At 39.1% G+C, this 17,562-nt stretch overlaps 1 protein-coding gene across 2 annotated transcripts in view; it reads left to right on the forward strand.

The window, feature by feature from the left end:
• LOC138168224 (probable ATP-dependent RNA helicase DDX60) overlaps positions 1-6,479 on the forward strand; it is a 177,548-nt gene extending 171,069 nt beyond the window's left edge. For both annotated transcript variants that reach the window (XM_069097259.1, XM_069097269.1), the window contains exons 37-38: positions 880-942; positions 1,357-6,479. In XM_069097259.1, coding sequence (XP_068953360.1) covers positions 880-942; positions 1,357-1,456 — 163 coding nt within the window. In that variant the 3' untranslated portion in view covers positions 1,457-6,479. The remainder of the gene's footprint in view (positions 1-879; positions 943-1,356) is intronic.
• The last annotated feature ends 11,083 nt before the right edge of the window (positions 6,480-17,562 follow it).

A 17,562-nucleotide genomic window follows, 5' to 3' on the forward strand; every position in this document is an offset into this window, starting at 1 on the left:
ATCTTTTATGTCATATCTTTTATATTAGGACTCTATTAAGTGCCCCATTGGAAAAATATTCCTCTATCCTCACTGTTTCACATAAAATAGTCACTTAATAAAAGAATTGAATTGATTTGAACCAAATCATTGAAAGGAAGAGTGTCACGAAAACCTTGGAGGAGAGGGAAGAGTGTGAATACTATTTGGTAGGAAGTCAGGAACCATTAAAGGTTCTTGACTAGAGGAGCCACATTTCCATACCTATGAATAAGCAAGATTAATCTGACAGTGGTGCTCATAACTCAGAAAGGAGAGAAAAAGATAGGATAACTTTTTAGAAGATTAGTGAATTAGTACAGGCAGATGGAAAAGCAGATCCTGTACTAGGTTGCTAGCAGTGGAAATGGAAAGGAGGTGATTGATTTGAGATGGATTGTGCAGGTAGAATGAACAGGGCTTGGTGATGGTTTGAGTATAAAGACTGAGGGAGAGTAAAGAAGTTAAAGTTCACCAGTTCACTAGTCAGCAGTCAAATGGTCCAAACCAGGGAAGGATGGAGGGTAATATGGAAGTAAGCCAGAATGAGGCAGTGAGAGATGTTAACCAGTTCAAGAACTAATTACAAGTAGATCATTTGGTAGAAAGTAGCATGCCAGCTACACCTCCAACTAAAGGGGAAGGAGCTGTGGTCTCAGACAATGGGGATCTTTCATGCCCATGACTTTGGAAGATGGGCCTGGAACTCAGGAAGTCTCTGTAATATTCACTTTATCAAGGCAGATAAAACTTAAAAGCGTATTGTAGACATGAACAGCTACAGTTGTAAACTTACTCGGTAAGAGTAAAGAAATTCTTTTTTTAACATGTTTATTAACTTAGACATTTTGTTTTGTTTAGGATCGTTGAAGGTGAAGCTTACGATTTGCTGAAAAATTTTTCCCTCATCCTTCAATCTATCAGGTACTAAGAGGACAAGCAATGAAAAGGAAGTTTCTTGTTGGGGCAGGGGGTGAGAGACACAGATTCTAAATACCTGGGGTTTGGGAAACTTAGAGCATATTAATCATGGAAAGGAAATTGAATTTTTCAATGGATCTCTCCTGTTCCAATAAGGTAGTTCTCCCAATATCCTCAAAAAATCTGTGGACTTTCTGGCAGGATCACTGTGGAAATAACTGTTTTCTTAGGATTGCTCATATTTTTCATTAAATTTCATCTGCAAATTGGATACAAAGCCAAGGCTTCTGGAGAAAATATAAAGATGGGGAAGACTTTCTTGTAATCCAAAACCTTATCTAACCAGGTAGCTAAGAATACAGTTTTTCAAGATATATATATATATAAATGCATGACCTTTTCTCCTTCTTTCTACAGTGTTTCTTTAAGGGAACTGTGTGAAGATGAGACTGACAATGTGGTGTTAGCATTTGAACAACTTAGTGAGAGCTTCAAAGAAAAATTGGGAAAAGTCTAAGAATTTCTTGCCTGGTACCCACCATCTGAAGCTTTCTTTAAGTCTTGTTTCACTTTTGTATATATCCTCATGCTTTGATGATGTGCATTTTTAACAGTTTGTTAGCTCAAGTTTCCAGTCAGTTGCATAATATTGTAAAAACAATCAGGTTTTAGTAGTGAGACAGATTCCATCATAGAACCTAAGTTACTTTTTTCTTACATTTTTTTATGAGTGCAGGATAAGGGGAAAAGAGTGCCTCTATCTGTGATGTCACTAGTATAGGGAACTCCAGTGTAGATGAACTTGTGTCTGACTTATAGACTTAGGGAGATAGACTTATAGACTTAGTTCACTGCCTAGAACACTGAGAGGTCACTTGACTTCTGCCACAGAGCTAGTTTGTGTTAGAGGCAAGGCTTAAACCCAACCTGCCTCCAAGACTTTAAGTACTGTTTTTTAAAGTACTCTTTAAGTACCGTACCACATTGACTCTCAACTTACTCATATCACCAAGTGATAATTCAGAGAAGCTCCTGTAAGCACTCTAAAGAATTAAGATATCTACTGGGCTTTGAATAGTTTACCTATTTTGCTCCAAATAGCCTAAATTTTCTGGTACTCTCTCTTTTTTATCTATTGATTTTCAAACTGGTTGATCAAGGGTGTAGCTGGGCTGTGGACCAGCTTTAATATACATACTAAATAGATATACAATCTTGAAGTCCTTAGCACTGTGCTAATGAACTTGAGTAATCTATCTGATAACATAATTTTAGTATTCTCTAAAAAAACTAGTGTGGAGGGGTGTCAGTATTTAGGAACTGAGACAAAACAATACTTAGTGCTTTATATGCCTAGGAGATCTTGATTTTACAGGTTTTTTCTTTTTAGGACAACTGTTGTAAAATTGTCAAAAGCATTCATTGCATGTCCATTAGTGATGATGATGATGTTGATGCAATAACACATTAATTTAGTGCTTATAAGGTTTGTAAAGCATTTTTCTTAAAACAAAATTCCATATAAACCCATATAAAATGATTATATTTTGAGGATGAGGAAATTGAAGGAAACTACTGGCCCTAAGACAGGTCACATTCCACTTACATGAATGAGATAATGCTTTATTGATATGACAATTTAAAATGTTGATTTTATTACATAGAACAATGTTTTCAAAATAGATCAGTTTCTATATTTTAAAGAACACTAATATATGCCATGAAAGTTAGATCAACATTTTATCTTGATTCTAATATGTGATTTCATTAGCTATGGAGATCTCCCAGTGTGGAATCTCTCTCCAGTGGATCAGCAACTCATTTGTAACATTTAGTCTTATATGTCTGGATTTAATGCTAGGTTTAATTACTTGCTATATGTCCATGGGATCATGTAACTGACTAACCAGTTATATGTAACCAGTACCAAAACCAGGACTTGAAACCAGGTCTCTCTTGGCTCTACTACCTGTCTATAAGCAACATAAAATAACATTTAAAGTTAAGTCTCATTTACCTAAGTTTTCACTGTAAAGGATGTTTTGAAAATTTTTTTTTGGTTGAGGGCTTGAATTTTCTTGAATAATTAAATTTTGTTGAAAAAGTGATTGATAATGTGTAAAAAATAAAGGTATTTGTTTTCTAGGTGTGTTTCATGAATGTGTATAAGAAATCTTTTGATATTAATCTGTTATGACAAAGTCTGTTATGGCATCCATTTCTGCAGGAGTATGTGATGTGATACATATATCACAAGACATGGCTTCTTTTGTCCTGTCTCATTAAATCTAGTCAGAGTTGGTTCCAGAATCTAGGCTTCTTCAATGAGATTAACCAAAGCACTAAGTGTTCATTCACTTTTTACTGCCTGGTTGACAAAAGTTCCTGAAGAATGGAAGAAATACAAATGTGCTTGGGTGGCTAGGTGGTGCAGTGAATAGAGCACTGACCCTGGAGTCAGGAGGACCTGAGTTCAAATCCAGCCGCAGACACTTAACACAAAAACTAGCTGTGTGACCTTGGGCAAGTCACTTAATCTCAATTGCCCTCCAAAAAATAATTTGCTTGTAGAACTGATTATAAATGAACCTACTTTCTCCAATTGATTAAGCAAACTTATCTAGAGTTGTTTGCAGTTCATTTTTTAGATTCTGTGGAATGGATATTTCCCCTGCTCTGAAGCTTTTTGTATGTAGATGGTTATTCCCTTTCAGCACTTTAGAAATATAACTGGGTAGTGAGTCAATAAACATTTATTAAATGCCTACTATGCACCAGGCACTAAGGGCAATCCAGACTTTGAATGGGAGCATGGTAGGTCAGGTTGATTAGACTAAAGGAAAAGAGAACAATTACATAAAGTCACACCACAAGAAGTGATACTTTAGTAAATAGTGATTTACACAAGGTATAGGAGCTGAAGCAATATTTGCTAACTTCTTCCCATTGTAATTTTCCCAATTCACCTACCCGTAACCTTAGACTCATTTGCAGGCCTACTGTAGTCATCATTAATTCTGTCTCTCACTAACCAAACTTCATTGTTCTATCAGCACCATCACTTTTGCAAACATTCCTATAAAGATTATGCAATCATGAATTGGAAGTGTTATAAATGCAAATACAATTATACCAAAAATCTGGGTATCTAAAGAAGTTTATTGAGGAGAAACCCAGAGGAGTTGAAGGCCTCTGGCCAGAAGTGGACTTCACCCTTCTTTTGGAAGGAGGAGTAGGGGATGTAAAAGCAAAGCAAGTTTTATGCATTAGTTCAGTGAAGACACTTCAGAGGATGGATTGTTTTGTTCTCTTCTGGGTACACCTCTCCCATTATCGTATATTATCATACATTATTGTTATTGAGGCTGTAATTCTATTCTGGGCATGTTGGATAATATACATAATACAGTATGTTCATTAAGCAAGCACAGTAATAACCTTGGAATACTGATGCCTCACCGGTTTGACCTAGATCTGTCCTTACCTGGGCCTGAGAGTCCCAAGGCCACCATCTGCTTTCTAATTGGTTGGGCCCACCTACTGTTTGCTAGCTTCTTCTAGTTTCTATGGGAAACTGACTCCTCCCAAGTCTGCTGTCTGGTCTGCTAACCTTACATTTTTTTTGTCTTTTTGGAGGGGGTAAGGCAGGACAATTGCAGTTAAGTGACTTGCTCAAGGTTACACAGTGTTAAGTGTCTGAGGTCAGATTTGAACTCAGGTCCTCCTGACTCCAGGGCATGTGCTCTACTCACTGCACCACCTAGCTGTTCCCTAAGCTTAATTTTATCAGTATTTACTTGAGCAGTTCTTTTTGCAGTCCTGTGGAAACTGAAAAATTTGCCACCTCTCACAGAAGGAAAGGCAACATTTATTTTTATGATACATCTTCTGGTCCTGACATCTCTGTCCATTATCATCATTAGCATTTGTCCCTTACTGTTAGTTGGAAGTTAAAATATTGTGTGCTTAAGGTCTGGTTTCTAAGTTATCTATTCAGAGGAATCATTAAATACAGAGGAGTGTTGAAGGGCATAAAATGATTTTGATCCAGACTCTGCCTTCTTCTCTCTGCCTAGCCCCTTCCCCACTCCCCACCCCGATAGGAATGGTAACTTTGAAAATAGCCAATCTTGATATAAAATGCTTTATTCTCTTTCCTCTCTTTAACAGATTATCCTTATGTAGAATTACCTTCATCTGAATGCCTCATTGACATCTCAATATTATGTCTAAAATTTCTCCCTGCTTTTACTCCTAGCTTTCTCATTTCTGTTCTCTCAGGTTTCAAATTCTTGGTATATCTTTGACATGTTTTTTTTTACCCCACAAATCTAATAGGTCTTAGTTAATTAAAATCAAATGAGTCTACAAGCATAGCTTTGATCAGGGTACTCTTGATCAAACTTTTAATGACTTTTCCAAGTCAGTTCAGCATTGAAAGCCTAGGTGGGTGAAAGCTAGAGAGAACACTGGAACTGGAGTCAGGTATTCAAGCCTGGCTTCAAACACATAGCTATGTGTCACTAGGCAAGTCAATTAGTCTACAACTCTCTCAGTTTCCTCATTTGTAAAAGGAGGAGTTGGTGCCATGGATAGAGAGACCCAAGCAGAGAGAGGCCAGAAGAACTTTTGAGAGCAGTATTGTGGAGGCAGAGAGAGAGAAAGAGAGAATTGCTGGGTCCAGAGTTGCTGAGAGAGAGAACTGCCAGCCAAAGCCACCCGGATTGCTGAGGGCTAGTTGGAGCTGCCCAGGACTTTTGAGAACTGCCACCTAGGGCTGCCAAGAACTGAGGAGGCATGACTGTGGTGCTGGTATTTTTTCTGTTTGTTTTGAAGTTACTTTGCCAGATTTGTCTGCTGGTAAAGGATACTGCTGTTGTTGCAGAGGTCCTGGAACCTTGCTGTGGGTTCAGAAGCCATGAAGGAAGATTTTCTTGCTGTATATTTACAGAAATCCCTGAGAAGGGTCTTGTTAATGTTTTCAGGGGTCCTGATACTGTTCTGTAGGCAAAGAGTGAATTGATGAGGATGGTGGCAATGTATATTGTGATTTTGTTAAACTTTGTCTTCCCAGGAACAGGGATTGCTGAGAACTTGCCTTGGGTCAAGATGAAGAAAAGACCTCTCCTTTGGTATTGAATGCTGTGATGATATTGTAACCTTGTTGTGGCTTAGGGGTAGATAGGTAGCCTTTGTGCTCTCCACTACCCCTTTGAGAAGGTGCTTGGTGGTAAATGATGATAATTGTAATTCAGTTGTGATCCAAGGGTGGAGTACTTTGATTTTTGTGCTTTGTGACTGATCAAATGAATGTACTTTGTTTATTATTGGAAATTAATCTCCAATTGAATAGAGATAAGACTATGTGATTGACTAAACAAATGTACTTTCCAGAGGTGGAGTACTTGGACCTTAGTACTTTGTGATTGAATTGAGGACTTACTAAATTATTGAGTTACACATGGTGAATGCTGTGTTTTGATTTTCTGTGAATGTCTTGCCTTAATCTGTCAATAAATAAATGGAGTTTGCTATGCTAGCAATCCAAAACTTGAAGTTGCTTGTGGTTGGGGTTACAGGATGATAATAATAGCACTTACCACCCAAGGTTGTTGTGCTTTTGGTTTCATTTAAGATCACTTCCCTGTATTACTCCCACCAAGTACTTCTTTCTTATTCATGTCCTAATTAACATATCTAGAGAAAAATAATTCCTCTCCTAGATCTTAGACTCTCCAGACTTCATCACCTTGTCAGGTGCCTCCTCACCCTAGTAATTTCCTTATTCTCTATGGCCGTCTTACCCTGAGATATCTATCTGCCCCTGTGTCCCTTCCCATTGAAGATTTCCTCTTAGAGCCTCCATTTTGAAAAACTGTCCAGATTGGACATCCTACATGCCTTTCCTAATACTTCCAACTTTTGAGACTTTATCATCTTCCCCTCTATCCCCTACTCTTCCCTGACAATTTCTACTCTGTTTTATGTATTGTCTTCCCCATTAAAATATAAGTGACTCAAGAGCAGAGACAGTCTTTTTTTATCCTAATTTGTATCTGCAACACAGCACAGTGCTTGACACACATTAAATGCTTAATAAATTCTTACTGACTTGACTTGAGAAAATCAGGCTCATTGTGAAGAGGTTACCCACTAAGAGGGTTAGGGTTGCTCTGGAGACCCCAAAATACCAACACACCAGGTCCTGTCAAATGAATTCAACTTAAGTCTTCTCTCAGCCAAAGAAAAGTAAAGTTTATTAAAAATTTGCTTGTATTAGACACAGAGTAAGTCTGTGCTAAGTCGAAGACCCCACCATTCTATAGGACTCTCAATCTTCCATGGCTCACTCACAAACATGGAGACAGGAAGGGGTCTTATATATAGAAGGTTATGGGAGGAATCTAGGGATGGTCTAGGGGAGGAGTTTGGGGAGGGTCTTCAGGAGGAGTTAATGAGGTTAATGAGTGATTAAGGGTGGGAAGTCGATGGAGGCTACAGACAATGGTGGTCTAGGCCAAGGGTATATTGATATTTTGATAGGCTCAAGGTTGGGAAGTAGATGAACAATGGAGGGCTAGGCTAGAGTTAGTAGTTAGCAGTTAGTAACTAGGCTAGAGGTCTGGGCCCAGCCACAATGTAAGGCTTATTGCCTCATGCAAATGCCTCATCAAATGGGATGATTTAATCAAGAGTCCAAGGGAGCTTCCCAGAGCCTGTACCTCAAGGACTAAAGGAGAGCTAGAGGGGGCTCCCAGAGCCCATATCTCATCATTCCCTCCTAAAACAAATGGGACCCGAATTCCTTTGGGGTTAAGGGCAGAGGTCTCATCTTCTGAAAGCGCTTCCTGCTGGCAAGAGGTGTGAGCTGTTCCTGCCTCTCTGGGTCCCTTTTGAGGGAGTCAGACTTCACATTCAAGGTGTCATACTCTGGAACGTGGATGATGCCAGGTCCAGTGGGCTGGAGAACTTGGATTCAGTCAGAGATTTGCATAGCCTTAGTGGTCATCCAGAGATTGATGGCTTAAACCCTGGAGGAGACAAACCTGGCAAAGAGGTTAAGCAAATAAAGACCAAACAGGCACCAAAAAAAATAGAGAAAAGACAATCTCCCTGGGAGGAATTAAAGATGACTATGTCAAGGCCAAAAGGCTGTCAGATATCCCTTTCCTTTCTAAATTGCTCCATGGACATTTAGCACATGGTAAGCAATAGCAGGCACAGAATCTAATAGTTTTCAAAAACAGGCAACAACCCCCAAAGCCTGTTCTCTCCTTCCACCTTCACAGAGATAAAAGGTTTTTCCTAGATTGGATAAAGCTGGAGTGTTGTTCAGTTTAGTTTTCAAAGTCTCAAAAGCTTTCGCCTGGTGGTCTGGGCCCCACTCTAGACAGAATGAGTCAGGGCCTTGAGTAGCAATAAATGGTTGCAGTCCCTCCCAGGCCTTGGGTTTAATTGGATATAAACCACTCCAGAGGAACACTGTAGGATCTGGGAGTCAAAAACAAATGCTGGGATGGCAGAAATAGCTCACCTAGGAATTTCCTGATCCCAAACAATTGACAACTATTTCCCACACTCCTGAAGGAACATGGGGAGACTTGGGAGGCTTAACTAGAGAAAACTGGCTTCCCAATTTCACCAACAGGTCCCTTCCCAACAAGGGAACAAGATAAGAGGAGAGCATAAGGAAGGAGTGTTCAAACAACAAATCCACTAGTAGGCAGGGGACTGTGTATATCTGGAGACATCCCAGTTTCCCCTTCCATGCCCCTGACCTGACTGGTAAAGGGGAGGGTAGAACTAATTGGTTATAACACAGAACTTAGTCATAATAAAGTGGGTAACCTTACCTACAGCCTCAATGCTTGCCCAGAGTTCAGTGATAGAAATGGAGCAAGTGGGAGCACTGCCAAGCCCCAGGCTTCCCCTTCACTTGAAGTCTTGAGAAAACTGGAGGACAGGGTATTGGGAGGTGGCTCTACCACTTTTACCTCAGTGACCATCCTTCCTTCAATGTCCCTCCTGGTCATATGGGTACAGTTCTAGAGGTGTTGGTTCCTGGGGCTTCCTCTGGGGGGGTGTGCCATAGAGGGGCACTCCTTGGGCAAGTGACCCTCCTTGTGTCATAGAAAGCAGGTTTTTCTCCTGACCAAGTGACTGGGCTTCCTTCAAGGGGGTCCCCTGGAGGGGCTTTTCCTGGCCGTGGCAGCAGCCAAGCATTGAGCATATTCTCTGTCTCTGGTTGGTTCCCTCTGTTCTTTCTCTTCTGCTGCAACCAGGTCTCTGTTATTACAGACTCCAAAGGCCATCTCGAGGAATTGGGCCTGAGGTGTTTGGGGTCCCATTGCCAATTTCTGCAGTTTCCTCCTAATATCTGGGGCAGATTGACTAATAAAATACATGTTAAGGATTGCTGCCCCATCTATAGAGTTGGGATCTAAATGTGTATCCTTTTTAATAGCTTCTACAAGTCTATCTAGGAAAAGGATGGGGTTTTCTTGATTTTTTTCAAACAGTTGAATTTTATAATTATTTTCCTAAGAGTCTACAAAGAGAGTCCTGTATGTTACCTTGTGATTTCTAATAAACTTTATTTTTCATTAAATTCCTTCAATTGTTCTTATCAAGAAAAACTAGGGGACCTGTAGGAGCCAAGATGAGGGAGTAAGCAGTACATTTCTGTCCCTCTCCCTTACTGACTTCTGAATAAACAGAAAATGTCACCCCAAGAAAAAACTCTTGAACAGTGGAGTCAGCAGAAAGATGGGGTGAAGTAACCGTTTAGTCCAATAGACTTAGAGGATTGGCAAGAAAGGTCCATCTCACTTGAATAGAAGAGTAGTGCATTCCAGGAGAGGAAGCATGCCAGCAAGCCAGCAACAAGCCCCACTTCATCCAACCAGTGGGAGATCCTGGGCCCCAGAGTGGGGGAGGCGGCAAACGCCAACACTAGGACACCCCACGTACCTTAGCATAGGGGAACAAGCAAACTCCAGCACAGAGAACCTCCCCATGTTCTGGGGCAGCCCTGAGCAGGCAGGCATCTTCCATCAGCCAGATCTCCTCAGGCTTCAGCACTGCCAAGGGCAGGCAGGAGCCCTGTAATATCCAGGACCTAACTTGCTTCAGTTTAGACCTGAGAAAATGTGGAAAAAAACAACTGGCCTCTGAACCCCAGGTCAGCACCAAATAAGCTGTCAGGCCCCTACAACCTCCAGCTGCCAACACCTGAGGCCACAGCACACAAAGTCATTGATCAGGTCCCTGGCCCCCAGCACCAGAAGCTTGGATCAGTGCCTGATGTACTGCTGAAGCAAAATGCAAGTTTAAAAGCCATGGAAGAGGCAAGCAAGATGATCAAAAAGCAAAAAGAAACACTGACCATAGAGAGTTTTTTTTTAACTTTTTGGAGGGGATAGGCAAGGCAATTGGGGTTAAGTGACTTGCCCAAGGTCACACAGCTAGTAAGTGTTGGTGTCTGAGGGCAGATTTGAACTGAGGTCCTCCTGACTTCAGGGCTAGTGCTCTACTCACTGCACCACCTAGCCACCCCCATAGACAGTATCTATGAGGACAGGCAAGATCAAAACACAAACTCAGAAGAGTACAATATTGTCAATATACAAACTAACAAGTCAAAGGGAAATATGAGTTGCTCTGCAGCCCAAAAAGACTTCTTGGAAGAGTTCAAAAAGCCTTTTCAAAAGCCAAATAAGAGAGGTAGAAGAAAAATTCAGAAAAGAAAGGAGAGGTGTATGTAAGAGAGAATCAACAGCTTGGAAAATAAAGGACAAAAATTGACTGAAGAAAATAATTCCTTAAAAAATACAATTGGCCAAATGGGGAAAAAATCCACTGAATAAAAAACCTCATTAAAAAGTAGAATTGGCCAAATGGAAAAGAAGGTAGAAAAGCTAACATAGAAAACAGTTCCTTAAAAATTAGAACTGGGCAAGTGGAAACTAATGACCCTATGAGACTTCAAGAATCAGTCAAACAAAATAATGAAAAAATAGCATACAATGTAAAATACTTCATTGGTAAAACAAGTGACCTGCAAAACAGATCCAGGAAAAACAATTTAAGAATTCTTGGTCTACCTGAAAGTCATGATCACAAAAAAAGTTTGGATAACACCTTTCAAAAAATTATCAAGGAAACCTGACATGATATCCTAAAGAAGAGAATAAATAGTCCCTGAAAGAAACCACTGATGACCTCCTGAAAGAGGAAAACTCTAAGGAATATTGTGACTAAATTCCAGAATGATCAGGTCAAGGAAAAAACACTGCAAGTAGCCTGAAAGAAGCAATTAAAATATCATGAAACCACAGTCAGGATTACACAGGACATAGCAGCTTCTATATTAAAGAATCAGAGGGTTTGGAATGTGATATCCTGGAAGACAAAGGAGCTTGAATCACAACCAAACATCACCTACTCAGCAAAATTGAGCATAATCTTTCAGGGGAGGAGATGGATATTCAATGAAATAGCGGACTTCCAAACCTTCCTGACGAAAAATCCAGGACTGCACAGAAAATTCAATCTTCAAATACAAGACTCAAAGAGAAAAATTTGGTGTCTAATCGGGAATTTTAATGTTTTCTTTTTCTAGTTTTTAAACTGAATACCCATTCATCTTTCTCCGTTTTACTGATGTAAGCATTTAGAGATACAAATTTCTCCTTGATTACTGTTTTTTTCTGCATTCCATAAGTTTTGGTATGTTGTCTCATTATTATCATTCTCTCCAATAAAATACTTATTGTTTCCATGACATGTTCTTTAACTCATTTGTTTTTTTAAGATTAGGTTATTTACGGGTGGCTAGGTGGCATAGTGAATAGAGCACCGGCCTGGGAGTCAGGAGGACCTGAGTTCAAATCCAGCCTCAGATACTTAACACAAAAACCAACTGTGTGACCTTGGGCAAGTCACTTGACCCCAACTGCCCTCCAAAAAGCAAAAGAACAAAAAAGATTAGGTTATTTAGTTTCCAGTTAATTTTTAATCTGGGTTCCCATGTCCCTTATCAAATATATTTTACTGCATTATGGTCTGAAAAGGACACATTTAATATTTCTTGCTTTTATGAATTTAAGTATAAAGGATTTATGCCTTAACATATTATCATTTTTTAAAAATACTATGTACCACTGAGAAAAGGGAATATATCTTTCTTTTGCTGTTCAATTCTCCGCAGATGTCTATCATATCTATATTATCTAAGATTCTATTCACCTACTTAACTTTTCCTTATTTATTTTTTTATTAGATTTATATAGTTCTGAGAGGAGATTAAAATTTTCCACTATTATAAATTTATTTTCTATTTCCATTTGTAATTCATTTAACCTTTGCTTTAAAATTTTGGATAAAATAGCATTTGGTACACATAGGTTTGACATAGATATTATTTAATTTCTAATTTACATATCATATGATACATCATATCATAATGTAGTTTCCCTATTTAACTCTTTAACGAATGTATTTTAGAATTAACTTTGTTGTTAAATATGATTGCTACCCCTGTTTTGTTTTTTTCATCAGCTGAAGATTAATAAATTTGTTCTAGCCCTTTATTTTTACTTTATGTTTACCTCTCATTTTTTTTCATTTTACAAATTCTTTATTAACTTATGATTTACATCATTCATTTAAGCCAGATTTTGAGTTACAAATTTTCTCCCCGTTTTTCCCCTGTCCACCACCCCAAAATAGCAGTCCCACAGGATATCCCCTCCTCCAATCTGCTCTCTCCCATATCTTCTGACATAACCTCTTTGACTTTTCCAGTAGGGCATGGTGGATCTCTATGCCCCAGTGACTGTATATCTTATTTCCCAATTACATGTAAAATAGTATTAAAAATAGTGTATATATATATATGTGTGTGTGTATGCATGTATATGTATATATACATATATGTATATTTAAACATTTTATTTTAAAGCTTTAAATTGCAGATTCATTTCTTCCTCCCTTGTCACCCACCCTTATTGGGAAATAAGCAGTTCAGTTTGATTATACATGTGTAGCTAATGCAAAACATTAACATGGTAAATATATTGTAAAAGACTGACTATGTTTCCCTCCCTCCTCTCCCACCTCCCACTTGTTCTATTCTCTACTTTGATCCTGTCCCTTTTCAAAAGTGGGTGCTTCCAACTTCCCTCCTCCCCAGCTTGCCCTCCCTTCCATTATCCCCCCACTCATCCCCTTACCCCCTACTCTCCTGTAGGGTGAGATACCCTATTTAGTGTGTATTTCATTCCCTCCCTGAGCCAAATTCAATGAGAATAAGTTTGACCCATTCCCTTTTGACTTCCTATTCTTCCCCTCCACTGTAACCATTTTCCCTTGCCTCATCTATATGAGATAGTTTACCTCATTCTGTCTCTCCCCATCTCCTCTCATTATATTCCTCACTCAGCTCTTAATTTCACCTTTTAAGTATCACCCCTTCCCATTAAATTGGTCCTGTGCCCTCTATCTATGTATACCTATAAACATATATACACATATTCACATATGTATTCATATACCCATATACCCTCCGATATAGACATATATATGTGTGTGTGTGTATACATATACATATATATATATATATTCCCTTCAACTATTTTTATACTGAGAAAAGTTTCATCAGTTACAATTATCATTTTTCCATATAGGAATGTAAATAGTTCAACTTTGATAAATTCCTTATGATTTATTTTCCCTATTTACCTTTTCATGCTTCTCTTGCTTCTTGTATCTGAATGTCAAATTTTCTATTCAACTCTGGTTTTTTCATCAAGAATGCTTGAAAGTCCTCTATTCCACTGAATGACCATATTTTCCCCTGAAACATGAAAGTCAGTTATGCTGGGTAGATGATTCTTGGTTTTAATCCGAGCTCCTCTGACCTCTGGAATATCATATTCCAGGCCCTTTGATCCCTCAGTGTAGAAGCTGCCAGATCCTGAGTTATCCTGATTTGTGTTTTTACAATATTAAAATTGTTTCTTCTTGGCTGCTTCTAATATTCTCTCCTTGATTTGGGAACTTTGGAAACTGGCTATAATATTCCTAGGAGTTTTCTTCTTGGAATCGCTTTCAGGAGGTGATCAGTAGATTCTTTCAAGCTCTATTTTGCCCTCTGGGTCTAAAACATCAGGGCAGTTTTCCTTAAGAATTTCTTGGAGGATGATTTCTAGGTTCTTACTTTAATCATGGCTTTCAGGTAGTCCAATAATTTTCAAATTATCTCTCCCGGATCTATTTTCCAGGTCAGTGGTGTTTCCAATAAGATATTTCACATTGCCTTTTATTCTTTCATTTGTTTGGATCTGTTTAACAGCATCTTGATTTCTCATAAAGTCATTAGCTTCCATTTGTTCCAATCTAATTCTGAAGCAATGATTCTCCTCATTGAGCTTTTGAGATTCTTTTTCCATCTGGCAAATTTGGCTTTTTAAGGCATTCTTCTCCTCATTGACTTTTTGAGCCTCTTTTGCCATTTGAGTTCGTCTATTTTTTAAGGTGTTATTTTCCCTCAGTCAGGCTGTTGACTCTTATTTTGTAATTTTCTTGCATCGTTCTTATTTCTTTTCCCAATTTTTCCTCCACTTCTCTTATCTGCTTCTTAAGGTCCTCTATGGCCTGTAACCAGATCGTATTTTTCTTGGAAGCTTTTGGTGCAGGAGTTCTGACTTCACTGTCTTCCTCCTGTTCCATGCTTTGCTCCTTTTTGTCCCCAAAATAGGAGTCCAATTCTGTATTGTTTTGCTTGGTTTGCTTCCTTTGCCTGCTTCCTTTGATGTTTCTATTCAATTACTTGACTTTTGGGCTTTTTTGCCACAGTAGGACTCTGCCACCAGACAGGGGGAGCTTCATTCCAAATGCTGGGGTTTTCTCAGCTGCTGGAAGTATTAGTTGGGCACCCTCTCTGAAGCCTCCACATGCTCTGGCAAGCTGGTCACACACCCCAGGATCTCCATCCTAGACCACAATCCAGATCCAAGCAGGTTAAAGCAAGAGCAATTACTGCTCCAACTGGTCACTTGGTTCACCTACACTCTGCAGGCCATCAGCTGAAGCTGCCATGTGGCAGCAGCTATGTACTGCAGCCCTCAGCAGCTTCTCACCCAGGGGACAAAAGTACTCTCAACTACTAAGTCCCAAAGTCCACACTGCACTGACCTCTCACTTTGTCCTTAACACCTATGTGTTGATAATTCTGGATTGCCGCTGCTGCTGGTGATCTGGAGTCCCTCTAGGTGGCAGCTGGTCAGGTCCGCCCTGAGGCTAACACCTCCGCATGGGGCTGGGCTTGGCTCCCAGAGCTCTGTGCTGGCTGACTCCTGCCAGCCTGCCAGGCTGTCCTCAGTGGGAGGTTAGCCTCTCTGTGTCATTTTATGGGTTCTGTAGCTCCAAAGTTTGTTCAGACTCCCCTTTTACATGGATTGGAGGTGGTGAGAGCCAGAGCCGTGCAGAGGTCCTGTTTCTACTCCATCATCATGATGTATCTCTCATTTTTAAATGTATTTTTGCTAACAGCATATTATTGGATTATGTTTTTTAATCTATTCTTCTCTGTTTCCATTTTATAGGTGAGTTCATTCCATTCATATTAAAAATCATAACTACTAGTTTTTATTTCCCTCTATCTATTTTTCCTCATTGTTACTCCTTCCCTCCCTTTCTTTTTACCTTATCTTTCCTCAGATATTTAATATACTTCTGATAACTTCTAAGAATCCCTATTTTATACTTTTTCCTTGCGCTCCTTTGCCTTCATCTACCCACTCTTCTAACATTCCCTCCCTTATCCTCTCTGTTTGTTGATTTGTTTCTTAATTTTATTTTTAAGGAGTTATTTTCTTCTGTATTTCTTTATCACTTTTCTCCCAATTGGTTGACATCCTTTTCATAATTTTCTTGCATTACTCTCATTTTTCCCCCCAAAATTCCCTCAACTCCCTTATTTGATTTTGAAAATTCCTTTTACAAATCTCTTCCAAGAAGTTTTTTTGGACTTGTGACCATTTTGCATTTTTTTTTAAGTAAAAGTAGGTATTTACTTGCCTCTGCCCTCTGACTTTGAACCCAGTCCTTATGTAATTATCTATGTTAGGGTTCTTTCTCTTTTGCTTACTTAATTTTTTTAGAAGCTAATATCTTGGCAGTCAACTTTATGTTAGAGTCCGGCTCTAGTCCTGAGATGTGGGGGATAATGTCTCAAACTTCAGGTTTTTCATGCTGTTATTTTCTGAGGTCTATCTGGGGGCCTTCCTTTCTACCCTCTGAGTCACAATCAGAGCTCCCAGTAATTTTGACATTACAAATGCTCTTACTCCCTTCCATGACTGTAAGCTTCAATTCACCGCTCTGCCCTAGAACCAAAAACAGGAACTCTGATTTCTTGTGAGTGCTCACATACAGCAGGTTCCCTGCTGCCCCTTGGTGACCATATTCACTGGCATGTGCTCTCTCCTCCTGACTTATAGTCACAGCCTTGGACCACATCTGGTTAGCTTAACTCAGTCTCATGTCTAGTGTCAGTGGAGGTTCTACAATCTTCCCCTGATTTATTGTACCCCCATACTGTCCATGGGACAAAAATGCATGAAGCTGAGATGTGTTCCCTAGAGAGATGCCTCCGGGGCTTATTTGTTGATTCAGTGGAGGTATCTGTATTTCACTCAGGACAAACAACCACTCAGGAGGTCAGGTCTTTCCTAATATTCTCCCAATATTTCCCAATATTCTTAGGCTGTACAACTGCTTTACTGCAACTTTTAATTATTTCTGTCACTTGAAGATTGCATTGAGGCATTATTTTAAATTATTTATTGGGCAATTTGGGAAAGACTGGTAATTTCCTGTCTTATTCTGCCATCTTCCCAGAATCATCCAAGGCAGATATGTATTTTAAAGACTTTATTGTCACTGAAGAAAAAGAAGCCAAAAGAAAACAAAGCTTCCAGAATATAAATCTATCAAGTTATACAATACAGAAATATTCTGAAAAAAAATTTAGTTTTACAGACTGGTGCAACATCTTGCTTATATCTGCTATCATTTATGCCCATCTTTGTCACATTCTCTGTCGAATATTACACAAAGTCGAATATTACACATATTTTATCCAATTGTAGATTGACCAAACTTCCATCTCCTCATGACCTTCAAAGCACAGCCTTTTCTTTCAGACCTACTATATTTCTGGGGGATTGCTTCCAACTTCAAAAAATATTATGTCACTTCAGGGAGATGATCCTGGTCCAGGGATTTATGTTGGCATATCATGTTTTGGGAAACAATACAATTCACATGCAGTGACATAGAGAGGCAACCATACTAGAATAAGATAAGAGCTGTTTTTAGTTTATTAAAAAAAATCCCCCATAGTCTCATTATACACATATGATTAGAGAGCATAAATACTCAACCAGACATTCTACACATCTTTGAATTGAATGCAGTCTTTTTGACTACTTTTCCCCTTTAAGTTCTCATTGGATATTCTTGTCAACTTGATTTTTTTTATATAAAATGGTTAGCGGGTAGAGATATAAGCCCATACTCTCTGTTATAGGCCCTGAACCCCACTTTGGGATTGCCCTA

Source organism: Petaurus breviceps, unplaced genomic scaffold (genome assembly GCF_028583685.1).
Source record: "Petaurus breviceps papuanus isolate PSGF00001 unplaced genomic scaffold, PetGlider_PUasm1.0 126, whole genome shotgun sequence".
Taxonomy (NCBI): Eukaryota; Metazoa; Chordata; class Mammalia; order Diprotodontia; family Petauridae; genus Petaurus; species Petaurus breviceps.